This window comes from Astatotilapia calliptera, chromosome 12 (genome assembly GCF_900246225.1).
Source record: "Astatotilapia calliptera chromosome 12, fAstCal1.2, whole genome shotgun sequence".
NCBI lineage: Eukaryota > Metazoa > Chordata > Actinopteri > Cichliformes > Cichlidae > Astatotilapia > Astatotilapia calliptera.
Genome location: NC_039313.1, coordinates 13,498,756 through 13,513,068, shown reverse-complemented (window position 1 = coordinate 13,513,068; position 14,313 = coordinate 13,498,756). Strand labels below are relative to the sequence as shown.

Sequence of the window (14,313 nt, the reverse complement as noted above, 5' to 3'; positions counted from 1 at the left end):
AGAGCGAGTGGTGGTGCGAGCTGGAGTTTGTGAGCAGGAGAGAGAGACAGCTAGATTCCAGTGGATCTGGATCGAATTTAACAGCAGGATACTCAACAACTGTATGTCTTCAAGCTGTCACGGGAAGCCCAGGCAGCTCTGCTGGCGGCCCCCACGCCTCACGGCAAGTACACTTCTCTCACAGGCAGAGGAAGTGATGTCACGGGGCCGCACACCAGGACTGGCCCTGTTTCCTGTCAGCTAGATAACTGCTGCAATGGAGTTTATTTGGATAAACAAATAGCCATAAGAGCAAAGGGGAGAGGTGGGCAACCCTTAATAAACATCTGTAGAGCTGTATGATTGGAACACAGAGTTGCACAAATTCTAAATACAAATAAACAGGAGACACAGAAGAGCTATGCGTCAAAGTTAATCACCCTTGATGAAAATGATTTCGATGTTGAAACGGACATGGCTTGTTTTGTGTTTGAGGTTTGCAGATATTCTGGCCAAGAATTTTGTTTTTATATTTCTCCAGTTTCTTATCTTCTGTTTTTGCGTTTTCCTGCCAAAGAATGCAGCCATGCATCCACATATGTTGTTTTTTGGAGGTGATACTAAACTAAGAAAAGCATTCAATGCCCTGTTGAAGCTGAGAACATTTACCCAGCTCCACAAATGCAATCTTTCCCCTCATTTCCTCCTGTTTCTCCCCCAGACTTTCACATTATCAGGTTGGTATCTTTCCACTGACATACAAGAGACCTGATTTAATCTTCCTCAATAAGTTCCTGTCTCGACCTCCTTCCGAGACCCAAGGTGCTCAAGTCGCTACACTCGAGTTACTGCTGGACATCAAACACTCATTCGGTGGCACGCAGGAGACAGTTTCAACAGCTCAGCTGGAGTTTACCACATGATTCAGATAACATGCTTTGTTGTATACTCACTTTATGGCTTAATTTTGCACTTCAGCTTCACCAATGGCTGTGCAAACTTTTCAGAAGCTCATGGAGAACTACTTCAGTACCAGAGATGAAGCTAAACAGTCATGTTCTGATTATGGAATTAAGTATGTGTAAAGAGGAGACATTTTTACTTTTATGTGCAGTGGATATAGGACTAGCATCTCAGACCTAAACAAATGCAACCAAAACCAGAGTCACCCTGGAAGCCTTGTGTCAGCTCATAGGGCTATCTATATAAGCAATAATGACATTAGTTTATCACACTCTTTGTCCTTCAAGGCTTAGAATGTATTAACTGCAACAGACAAGCATTTCTATACCACACCAGTAAACCTCAACTGCTCCTCTCAGAAAGTAGTTTGACGAAGCAGACGCTATTGTTTATATTAGAAAAACATGCAAATATGTTTTAAAAATTTAGTTCTCAGTGAATCAGATTCAGGTTTCTACTTAGAGCCACAGAATCCAGATTAATTATTTATAGACACTTTGGGGTTTGCAGGCGTTTCTCTGCACCAGTTTCAGCCATCCCAGCCTCTCATACTGTAAACCGTGGCTGGAAGCACTGACGATGTGTCAAGCTGAAAGACTTGATGTTTAAGGGAAACAGCTCACTGTCAAGGCCCTGCTATACACACAGACACACACACACACACACACACACACACACACACACACACACACACACACACACACACACACACACACACACACACACACAAAAAAAAACCCACACGCAAACTGACAAATCGTTTAAATGAAGAGTTAATAGGTTTTTCAGAGTCAGGCTGCAGCTCCAGTGAGAGCTTTAAATTCCTGAGCTCGGTAAAGTCATCACACGAACACAGAGAGAAAGAAAGAAAAATATGAATAGTCAGAGATGGTTTTAAGCTGGGTGTGGCTCCCCTAGAGTCATAACAAAATGTACAGATATGCATACACATACAGCGTCACAAAAGAGCTTTGAAAGTGGTGGAAGCATCTCTCAAGGCTATTATCAAGTTGTAGTCCATGTAATACAGTCTGCATGGTCTATGCTTACATAACATCTGCACATACTTCCTCATATAATGCAAATCAAGCTGCTAACCCAACATGTCCACACATCTTTTGAATTGCAGTGTACCATTGACAGTCAAATAGCCAGACAATAGACACTCAGATAGCCAGGATTTCATTCATCAGGAACCGATTCACTCGCAGGCTAGTGCTAACTTCCAGTATTAGAACTGACAAATGAGAAGGAGATTTCTCTAACGCAACAATAAAAGCTTACCGAGGTGTGTTCATCCATCTAAAGCCTTTGTTTCAGATCAAAGCTTTGTTTTCTTTCAACAGTTTGCACCTGGGCATTGACCAGGAAGCTTTTTTCATGATCTCTGTGAATTATTATCCCCTTTCATCACCATAGCAGCACATTCAATTTACATCTGATGCATTTGATGGATGGATGAACTTTTACGTGTTAATGACAAGAGGAATCGCTTATCCACTTTTAATAAATTCAATTTAAATCCTAAACATACCAGGTTGAAGTTGATGGGCTTGTCCCTGCGCCCTGTCTGCACCAAGAGTTTATATGCTAGGACGCCATCATCAGAGCCATTCCTATAATTGTTGTGGGTGATGCGGCCAGCCTCCCAGTCCTTGTCAAAAGCCTGCTGGAGACCTGTAGGAAACCACAGCAAAACACACTGGTTAGATGTGGATGTTTAAAAAGGTTACATGCCTTGTTATCTTCATTCTCCCACTGCAACACACAACAAACAATAACCCAACACAGTAAATAACACAACACCCTAACCTAACCCTAACTCTATAATAGGCTTGATTGATTTAATATGATAACTCAGTTCCATTCTCAACCACTAAACATGACTTCAAAAACAGAAAATCTGCTGCTTTTAATTCAAAGAGATCGTTATGGGGCTTTATCAGTAACATCTGCCTTCTTTTCTATACTACTCTCTGATCCATATGTGTATCACTCCTCTTTTCTCGGCTCTCCCCCAAGGCCCATGCTGTGGTCCGTCTGTGGGAGATGTTGTTTTGGGTCTCGTTCCTTGGCCTGTCTGGCTCCAATTTGTCCCACCATTGCAGAGAGCAATATCAGACACAGTTCTCTCTCTCTCACCCACACACACTCCCTGTGTGGTTCCCAGCCGGCTCACACACACACACACACACACACACACACAGACTCTCACGATGTGTTTTATCGTTAAGTACATTTCCTCACTGAGAATTAAGCCATTCATAGATTGGGCTGACATATGAAAGAAAATACTGTTCACTGATACTTTGCAATTCTGTATGAAACAATAAATCCATCCATCACTCCTTTCAAAATTAATTTAAAGCGTTGTGTACCATGTCTTACGTGTCAAATATTAAATTTTTATCTAGAAAAACAAACAAAAACACTAGAGCAGGCAGTACTGGTTCAATATGTGCCGATTTGCACTGACAACATATTTGCTGCCAAAGGTTTTTGAATATTGTACATTTCCCAAGATGAAGTTGAAAAATATTGACTCCCACTATACTCTTCGCCATCAATCCCACTTATGGAAGAAACAAGTGATTTTAATCAGCTACTGTCAGTGTCCATTTATGCAGTCCCTCCTACTTCTGAACTCCTGCCTAACATCTTGTTTTCTGCGGATTTATGTCAAAACACAGAATAAAATTGTGATCTCAAAATGCTTTCATGGGAAAGTAAATTATTCCCATGCCTAAACTATCCTGAATAGCAAAGTTAAATAAGTTAAATAAGCAAAGGTAAAATTTCAAATGAACTAACACTGGCTCTACACCATTATGCCACATCTGACCCATTTTATTCTCAACCAGAAGGTGCAGTTTATGTCCATACCTGTCCACACTCATTTCATACCCGAAAATTCGAAAGGAATTTATGATGTGGACACAAATGATTAGTGTCACTAACTCAGTATCCAACCACATGTGAAATATGACCACAATTTCCCGTTTAGCTCCTGAGTTACAGAATTAAAAATCTTATAGATCTTACATCGAAGTTAACCTTTGATATTTTTTCATTTTATCCTATTACCTTAAAATTACTGACTGACACAGTAACCTTGACTTTTAATCGAAGAATTCTGGTCATCCTTGAAACCAGGTGAACTTTGACGCTCTTGAGAAGATTATGGAGAGCCCAAAATATGACACCTCCAGTCATTGGTGTGTTCAGTGCTGAGCCACAAAAATTTGACATATTCGGTTTTATTCACTGTTTAGGTCGGGTTGAGGTGGCATGTGTACGTCAAGCTTAAAATTACTTAGATTTACCTTGCAGCCAGTCCCTGAAGTAATGAAGCCACATGCGAGGCAGCTGTCCATTTTCCTCCTTCAGCACGTAGCGAATGGTGTGGAACCTCTGGTGGAGCTGGTGAAGCAGTGGCTGGTTTTGAGCATAATCGGCGCGCTGTGTTACCACATACATGTTGTAGAAGGAGAAGAACTTGAACTGGGCGCCGAGAAAGTCGTACTCGCTTGTCTCCCTTGGTACAATATCTGTCAGCTCCAGGCCGTCCCTCACTTGGGTGGTCCCGTATAAACTGACTCCCAGCAGGCAGAGGAACAGCACAATCACAACCACCTGGAATCAGAGGGATGAAGAGACAGCTTTATCAAAAAACAAATATCCAATTAAAACATCTGCCTGTTTATAAGCTGTTTATAAGCTGTCAGATGCTTTTTGATACAATGTAGCAAAAGTGCTACTTTTTCTTTTTTCTGCAAAAAGTAAAGTGCCGGATTAATGCCTTGCAGGACTACGTGAAGCAATTTATATAAAATTAAAAAAAAGAAGAAGAAAGAAACTGAGGAACATTTTGTAATGTCAAGTACAGACCACCACATGATTTCAGTTCTGGAAGGCTTTAAAAGGTCTGGCCACCCACTGTGTGTCTGTGTGTGTGTGTGTGTCTCAGATAGGACATAACCACAATTTCCACCCCCGATTTCCTCCTTCCTTACACACTCCGGTGACTAACCCTCCCATTCAAATTATCACCACAGTGAGTCAGCACACAAACCCACTTTTACCTCATACAGAAGCTATTCCGCTTGTTTCTTTGTCTCCCTACTCTACAGAAACACAGAGAGCAACTGAACTCACCTTGGTGGTGGGCTGCAGAAGGAATGGCGCATAGTGCTTCTCAGCAAAAGAGGCCAGGGTCCAGCGCGAGCAGGGGGGCTTGAGGCAGCGTAGGCCCAGCGAGGCTTCTCCAATCTGGGACAACAGGTCCCGTGTGGAGCTGTTGTTCTCTGGACTCTGGCCAGTCGATGAGGCTCCATCACCCTGAGCAACTGAGCTAGCACTTGGGGTCGATGCAGCAGGAGGAGGTGCGGGATGATGATGATGGGAGAAGCTGGCAGAACCTCGAGACCCCCCATTATTCAAGCCCCCACTGTTGTTGTTGTTGCTGATGTTGGCGTGATTGCTGCTACTGTAATACTCGTTGTTACGGTTGGTCCTAGCTGGAGCTGGGTTGATGGGCTGCACAGAGATTTGGGATCTGGGCTCAGCTGTGGTGTAGAAGGCCTGAGTTCGGGGGTCGTACTCCGTCCTGAGCTGCACTGTGGACTGCATAGTGATTTGGGTCTGCTGAGCAAAACCATGGCTACTGTAGGAAGGAGGGGGACTGCTGTAGCTTGGGGGAGGCATGTGATATGAGGGAGGAGGGGTACGATATGACGGGGAAGGGCTGTAGCGACTCCCTTCTGTCCCATCCAGGTACGCCTGTGGCTCTATCTGAATCACACGATTGGAACAAGGGCTGCAGACATAAATACGATGAAACACTGTCAGGCACTGCTGTGAAACAAAATTTAAAACCAGACTTAACGGAAAAAAAAAACATTCCAGTACGCATGTACAACATCTGATTTTGTGAAACAGTTAAGTGTTGCATTACAAAAAATATTTATTAGCCCTATGTTATTGTGAATCTTCTCTCCTTTGCCAGCAGCATGAAATATAGGGCCGGGACCCAACCGTGGAATTTAATAGTGTGTGTACACATCTGTACAATAACCGAGCCAACGAGCATGCCCGGGCTGGCAGGCAGACTGGCAAACTTTAATGAAGACTGGAAAAGATAAACATACAGTCAAACAAGCAAGCAGTCAGACGGAAAGAGACAACTTTTGCAGTAATTAGTTTTTAACTGAGGGGGATTACGGTGAAGATATCTTTAAAGATAGCTTTGTGCGTACACGGTTCATTATCATGGAAGAGATCGGTGGAAAACATAAAAGGAGGAACGGTAAAGCAATAAGTGTCTCGTCAGATATGAAAGCGCGTCTTTGTGTGTGCACACCTGTAGAAGCAGCAGAAAATGTCAAAACGCCTGTCCTCTCGCCGATAGAGATCCATGCTGAGGATGGCAGGAAAGATGAGCAGTACCATGGCAAAGTTAAACACCACCACCACTGCAGCCTGCAAGAAAAACAGAAAGGTTATTTCAGGTGAAAAAACCCAAACAAAACTGCTTTTTATCAAGAAAAAGGATCAGATTGACTTTTTTTGTAGTTGCAAACAGTGGGAAAAAAATACAGGTGATCATATGCAGTGTAGACAGTGAAGATGTGAAATGATATGTAACATTTAAAAAGGGCATTTTGCTGTAAATTTAACTGCATTATCATCCATACACATGCTGCAACTCACAAAACTACTTTGAAAGTGTATTAAATGAAAGAATTACTGTTTAACAAAAACAGTGTTGCTCTGAATATAAATCAGAATAACACAAGCTGAATAGGCTCAAGTGAGGGAAAAATTGCCTTTCGACACATTTCCAGTTCCTTTCAAGGCAAAAACACTGAGTGTGCAGAGAAAAAGTGAGGCATATGTATGTGTAATAGAAGCCAGTACAATGTTGTGGTTAAGTATTTGAAGGTGGTGCACTAGAGCAGAGGGTGGGGGTTGAGGTTAGGTTGGGGCCCTGCCCAGAGTACAATCTGGATATTGCGTAGTTGCCAGACCACTACACACACACACACACACACACACACACACACACACAATCCCGTGTGTGTGCCAGACCACCCAAGGAGTCAGAGGCCCGCGGGGCCTGAGGTGATGAGCAGTCGCTGTGGCTGTACAGACAACACACACACACCCCTTACAGACTCACACAGAAAAATGCACATAAACACACATATCTGTCACCTTAAAAAACGTACAGCCTCCTACTTAAACCACACCATAACACCAACCAGACACAGGCACACACACATCCTCGCCCTCCCTCATTCCTCAGCTCGCTACTCAGTCAACGAGAGAGATATAATGTCAATGAAGGAGACGTGGAGAAAGAAAAAGCTGTAAGTAGAGCAGAACAATTAATTCTCAATTGGCCCACTAACATCCAGACAGATACAGTATGAGTCCACTGACACACACACACACACACACACACACACACACACACACACACACACACACACACACACACACACACAGTGACCGTGAGCTGACCCCAGAGTGGGGATATTTATCATCACATCTGTTTTCTGCACATGAATGTGTGTGTTCCTCTGTGTGTGTGTGTTTTGCTGCTGTTATCAGGACAAGATTCCTTTTCTTATGTTTATACTGATAGGAGGAAGTGAATGAGACATAACGCAGGAGCGCGCGGGAAAGAGCGATGAATCCAAGGTGGAGTCGACCATGGGAAGTGTTTAATGCTGATAAAGAGACGCACACATGCACGCCAACACAAACTACAGGCACTGACACAAGGTTGCGGTGTGTGGATGCACTCGATAATAAAAGATGAGTATCACCGTGAATGTCGACTTCGTGAAGTTTTACCGTCTAGCGGTAACAAAACCACTAGTGTGAAGTATGCATGGTATGCGTATGTGTGTGTGTTGAGCATGCGTCTTTTCCAATGTGCGTGTGTAGAAAACGAAGCTCCATGGATTAGACCCATGGGGTAAATGGATCATGTTTGACAGACTCTCTCTACTAAAGCCATCAATCCACACATGCTAATATTGTACTCAATGTGGCAACATCTTACCTCACACTGTGTGTCCATGCAAGTGTGTGTGAGTCTATGCATGTGCGTGAGGACTAAAGAGCAAGAAACAGGAGGGGGAAATCACTTAATATTTTCATATAGTCAGTGATACATCACTTATGTAACTGCAAATACTTGCAAATGCGCATTACAACAAGTTTTCATAGCTTCCTTATGCAAAATATGTGTTGAAATTCTCAGCTGAATGCTTTTATTGTGTGTGCTTGATTGTGATGGTTCAGTGGTACAGTGGACTGTCCTTCAGGTACTCTGGCATCCTCCCCAAAGACCAGAGGCAAGTAAGTTAACATAAGTGGTTATTCCTATTCTGTCACAAAAGTATATTTGAGTCTTAATGAGTGCCTTTTTGTCTTAGTGGCAGATTGGCGTCCTGTCTTGGGTGAACTAACTGGCTTTTGTGATCATCCACTTTGGCTTGCTAACCCACATAAGAGTGCCTCTGACTATAAAGATGGTGTCAAGAAAACCTTATGTAAACAATAAAACAGAAACTCTTTTGGGTAAATAAACTGAACAAACCAGATTTTTGACAAAACGGCAAAACCTACACTCACATTAATGGAGGGTCACCCATGTGATTAGAAGATTAAGGTGATCATCACACAAAGGTGAGATGTCAAATTTGTTGTTGTTGTAACCATCACTTTTTAAAACATATATGTAGCCTTTTCTTTCTCTATCCATCTGGTTAGTGCTGCAGTGACTCAAACTTCAAACCAGAGATTTTTATCTGACCTTATCCTCTCTTTAGCGCACGTATCGCTATGACTGACTGTTTAAATGAATTAGGAATTCATTGATTATTGGAGGCATTTTGTACTAGTTTTCGCTGTTCTGGTGATGTCTGTAATTACTGACAGATGTTAGAGAAGTCAGAGCTCCCCTCTCGTGTTCCCCCACCTTTGCTCGTACATTCGCTCACATGCGCACATGCAAACATCTAGGCCATTGCGTTTCAAACCTCCCACACAGATACTACAACTCCCCACACGCACACATGCACATGGATGTGAGGGTATGTGAGTACACAGACGCGCACACACACTCGCAGAGGGATTCAGTTACTAGGACCTCAGCCACAATCTGGACAGACACCGGGCCCACCACTAAACAGCCTCAAAGAAGGAGGAGGGGGGGATTTAACAAAACGCACACTTCTCCTCATGCACACACACAAACGCACACAGACGTACACACTTTCAATGTGATGAATGAAATCAATAAAACAACAGTCTGGAGAAATCTGGAGCCAATGAAGACGGGAACAGGACTATTAGTAAGAGAGAGGCCCCACACGACTGAACTCTCACACACGCACACGCACGCATACAACCCTCACTCACTAGCCACTGTACCTGTAGAGAAAAGGCTCTGAGCGCTGGGATGGGGATGAGCGCTGCCATGAAGAATGCTGTGACGTTGCTGATGGAGGTAAGAGCCACACTGGCCCCTGTCCTCTTCAGACACTCCCCCGTGCGATCCTTGTCGAGACAGAAAGAGAAGTTGGTGAGAGGAAAAGCAATGAAACTTTTGATCAGAGTTTAGCCAGAGGCACACGTGTAATACTGGAGATTATGTATCATTATCGTGATACTGATATGACTGACAGTGATTACGATGTTTCTTGAAGCCCTGAAGTGCTTAAATAATCCACCTGGGCCTGTCTACTTCTGTTTGAAGTAACGGAGGAAAAAGCCGACAGAACAAAACAACGCTTGGTAAAATCACTGCTGCTGAAAACTTGTAATATAATGCGCACAAAGAGAACAGTGATAAACACACAACTCTAGAAGACTTTGGCGGCAACTGTGTGAAGATCTAAAGACGTGCAGGACCACACAGAGAGCGTCTGCAGGCATGCGCATCTTTGTGTGTGTCTGTGTGTGTGTGTGTGTGTTTGTGTGTGTGCGCATCAGACAGGAGAGATCAGGTTTGGCTCTGTTTAGTTTTCATCTCAGCCACACAATAGAAGCTCGGGGATGAGGGAGGCATAGAGACGAGGGCTTGAACGAGAGGGAGGCAGGGGAAAACAAAAACAAGCAAATACATGCCTGTGTTTTCCCCTCTGGAGATGAAAAGCTACCACACACACACACACACACACACACACACACACACACACACACACACACACACACACACACACACACACTCAGCCAGTTCTTTTTTTTTTAATGCTATTTATTAGATTCTGTACACTTCATCAGCTAATGGATGAGAAAGCTCTTGCTCCTGGTTTAATCCATACTTCAGACCGCACAGAATACTTTAAATGCATCAAATTAATTAATTTATTTTTTTTATTAGACCCACTCACAAGTGTGTGTGTGTAACTTATCAATCTGTGTGTAAAGCAGAAACAAGGAAGTCATAATCTAAAAGAAACAGGCATATTAATCCATTTAAAAATGAACGTCTTTAATTCGGAGCATTGCCGAGATAAGAAGGCTGGGTGTGTGGCACATGGTTTGCTTGATGCTACATCACAGGCACAGACAAGCTTTCACACATTCCTCCGCGGAGTAGATAAAACAACAAAGGGGATGTGCAGGAATGGGTGATGGTGGATGTTTGCCTCACCTCGAATGGGATCCTCTTGTTTTGCCCGGTCTCACTGAAGGCATGGGCGAGGAGAAACACATCATCTACTCCAACTCCCAGAGCCAAAAAGGGAAGCACCTGTGGCACACACACCCACAAACTTAATGAGCTCCTGCATGATTTTACCTCAGAGGTTCGCTATTCTAGGGGTAGCCACAAGTGCATATTATTATAGATACACACCCATGCAATATTTTTCAAATTCTGGTGCTAAGGTAAATTAAAATGAAGCGTCAAAACCTGTCTCCAGTGTCCAATAATATCTACTACATTATCTTCTGTACATTATTCTGCTGGTGTTGACCCACTTCAATTAGGCAATTTAAGAAAATGATTTTAAGTCTAGCAGAGACTTCAACTCAAGTCTACTAGCAGCTGCTGTGTTGACCTTTAGCCCACTGGGTCCAGTGGCATGTGTGTGAGTTACCTGCGTAGTGGCAGCATTGAAGGAAATGCCCAGGAGGGAGCAGAGGCCCAAACCAGCTGCCACTGACAACGTCACCAGGAGGACACCTGCCAGCCCCACAGCCCCCTGAGACTTGGCACAGTCCCATCGCAGCATGGTCAGGCATGCATAGGCCAGCTAGGCACAAACAGCAAGCAAACCATTAATCAATCACCCTTTTGTCTGTAAGTCCCTTCTCAGTTTCAAGCAAAGCAGAGAAAAATTGAATAAAATTTTCCTTCCCTCTAGTCTTACCATCAGAAGGTACCCACTGGCCACGCGGATAACACTTATGTCCGAAAAAGACTTGAGAATATCTTCCAGAGTGGTGGTTGTGAAAGATAAGACCTTCTGAGACGAGTTTGCTGACACGCTGTGCTGCACCGCCTGAAGACAAGACAATAGTAAATAAAGAGGAAGAAACTCTTTAAAATAGGATTAAATATCCTATATATACACACTATAAAATATATATGTATATAGATTAGAAATAATAAAATAGGTCACTTATAAATGAACTCTTAATGCAGCACCAGTAGCTCCATCAACATTTAAATCTGGTTTACTGACCAGTAAAGCATTTACTGGTTTGGAACTTTGCAACAAGATTTTCTTATCCCTATCTCATTTTCCCTTAATATACCAACTAGATCTGCATCAGCTATCAAAATACAACTAAATCTAATTTTAGCAGAATAGATAATTGACCAACCTTGCTGCCGCTTACTCAGTGGTATCTAAAATGCACATTCTGGAAAAAGGGAATTAATTTTCAGTGATTTAGCGCAAGCTGTCCCTCTTTTATGTAATATAACATCTTCCCTAGGTTTAAATTAACTAAATATTACAGGCTGTCTCTGAAAAAAAAAAGCCTTGAATCAGGAGGCTCTGCAGACAGTATCCTGACCTATTCCCTCTGTCTCTCTTACTATCTCAGGACAGACAGATGGCTTCGGCATTGAACTGCTGTTACTGCTCAGTGGGGAGCAATGACGGCTGACACACATTAAGAAACATGCTCTAGATCACACACACACACACTCGCACCCACATGTAAACTTCCACATGTGTCTCACACATACCGACATATTCTTGCAGACACGCCTAAATGTGAATAATACAAATAAAAAATGCAATTTTTGGCATATTTTTTCACTTTGAAGCTTAAAAAAATAAAACTATGTGTTTAAAAATATGATCACATTTTGTTAAAAATCTGTGATTTCTGGACCCAAAGATAAATGACACACACACACACACACACGCACATTCATACACACAAGGTCACACCATGTGGAACAGAGGTTGGGGCCCCCAAAACAAAGACCAGATGATGTCACACATGAGCCACCAATGGGGCCACAGCTGGGAAAGCGATTGTGTGTGAAGTTGTGAGTGTGTGTTCATGTGTGATTGTGTGTAAGTTTAAGGGGGAGAGCGAGGAAGAAAAAGAGAGATATCCAGCACTCACTTAATGTATTCCAGACATGCTCACCCTGTTGCTCTATTGCCCCTCTCTACTCATGAGTGAGAGGAAAACTTTAGTCCTTTACCACACACCAACAGTGGTTTTAGTATCTATCAGGGGCCCCGGCTTTGGATGGGGCCTTCCCATGTTCACCTGTATCCGGTCTGTGATTTACAACGTGGCTATAGAGGACTTAGGGTAGATTTCGCTACTCTTTTCTCTTTCGTTCTCTCTTTTTCTGAATTTTTCTTGCTCTCATTTCTAAATTTTCTGGCCCTTACCTCAGAGTACCGCCTCTGCCAGGCTTCAAGTATAGCTGCAGCCTTTTCTTCATTCCAGTTGATGTGGGAAACCTCATCGTAGCCCCGAAAGTGCTCAAACATCTGCTTGGGAGTCATCAGCTGGAAGATGGTCTGCAAGGCCTGGGCACTGGAAGGGAGTTAAGGGGGAAGGTGGCAGAGAGAGAATGAGGGAGGGAAATGGGAAGGAAAACATGGAAAGGATGAGAGAACAAAAGGAAGGAGGTCAAGACTTCAGTGAGAACATCCCATCTAGAGAGGAAGCGTGGGGCGATGAGCAGGCTCTCTGGATTGTGGGAAATAATAACAAAATCAAAACTTGGACTTGCAAAGTTTTAGGCTCTTTGATTCACAGCGATGTCTAACACTCCATGAATATAAAGTACCGTAATTGTCGGGCTATAAGCCGCTACTTTTTGCACAAGCTTTGAACCCTGCGGCTTTTAGTCAGGTGCGGCTTTTCTATAGATTGTCCATGATTTTTGTGATATCGTAAGACGATTTGTTTTGTTTGTTCCGCTGTTGTACGGCACTACGTTGCCTGGCGGAAGGATCGGGGTTCAAGAGTGGTATGTTGGTCACATGTCCATCCGCCAGGCAACATAGTGCCGTACAAGTAGCGCGAAAAACAAACTTCAAAGTAGCGCTATGCGTTCAGCGGGAGTCGTGGATGACGAGCGGCGATAAACTTGCGAAAAGCAAGTTGTGCTCAACTCTACCGGTGGATTCTGACAGCGTGGAAAAGTGTGCAAACATCCACGATCACCAACGGATTTCGAAGGGCTGGACTGCTGCATGATGAAGAGGAGGACACCGCCACGGCCCTTCAGAGATTAAATCATCCCAGGAAAATTTTTAATTTTTCAGTTTAATCTCTAATCCCAGAACAAAGAATGTGTTAATTTAAGCAGTAAAAGGGAAAGAAAAATGAAACAAAACCAAAGTCACATTGCCTGGAGCACATTGGATATCAGTCATCATAAACAATGATATATATATATATATATATATATATATATATATATATAATTATATAATAATATATATATATACATACATATATATATATATATATATACATACATACATATATATATACATACATATATATATATATATATATATACATACATATATATATATATATATATATATATATATATATATATATATATATATATATATATATATATATATATATATATCCAGAAACTACTGATATCAATATCTCAAAATCATATACAAACCCAGTGAGAGGAAATTTAATAAGGATTTAATAAGGAAAATTTAATTGTGTATTTACATATTTCCTCACATGCATCCTCTCCCTCCCACATGCAAGCTCTCCTTCAGCCCTTCTATGGGTTGCTGATCTTAAGGACCAAGACATTGAGTGTAATGAAAAATGCACACCGCTAATGGGGTGATAAATTATGAAGGTAATAAAGTAATATGGCGGATTAGGTAA

The 14,313-nt window shown here is 42.5% G+C and overlaps 1 protein-coding gene across 2 annotated transcripts in view; it reads right to left on the bottom strand.

Annotated features, from left to right (window-relative positions):
- ptch1 (patched 1) overlaps positions 1–14,313 on the bottom strand; it is a 48,991-nt gene that overhangs the window by 12,567 nt on the left and 22,111 nt on the right. For both annotated transcript variants that reach the window (XM_026186760.1, XM_026186759.1), the window contains exons 8-16: positions 12,828–12,975; positions 11,334–11,465; positions 11,061–11,216; positions 10,613–10,711; positions 9,388–9,513; positions 6,302–6,420; positions 5,098–5,758; positions 4,266–4,575; positions 2,477–2,619 (exon numbers count right to left, since the gene is read on the bottom strand). In XM_026186760.1, the coding sequence (XP_026042545.1) occupies positions 2,477–2,619; positions 4,266–4,575; positions 5,098–5,758; positions 6,302–6,420; positions 9,388–9,513; positions 10,613–10,711; positions 11,061–11,216; positions 11,334–11,465; positions 12,828–12,975 (1,894 nt within the window). The remainder of the gene's footprint in view (positions 1–2,476; positions 2,620–4,265; positions 4,576–5,097; positions 5,759–6,301; positions 6,421–9,387; positions 9,514–10,612; positions 10,712–11,060; positions 11,217–11,333; positions 11,466–12,827; positions 12,976–14,313) is intronic.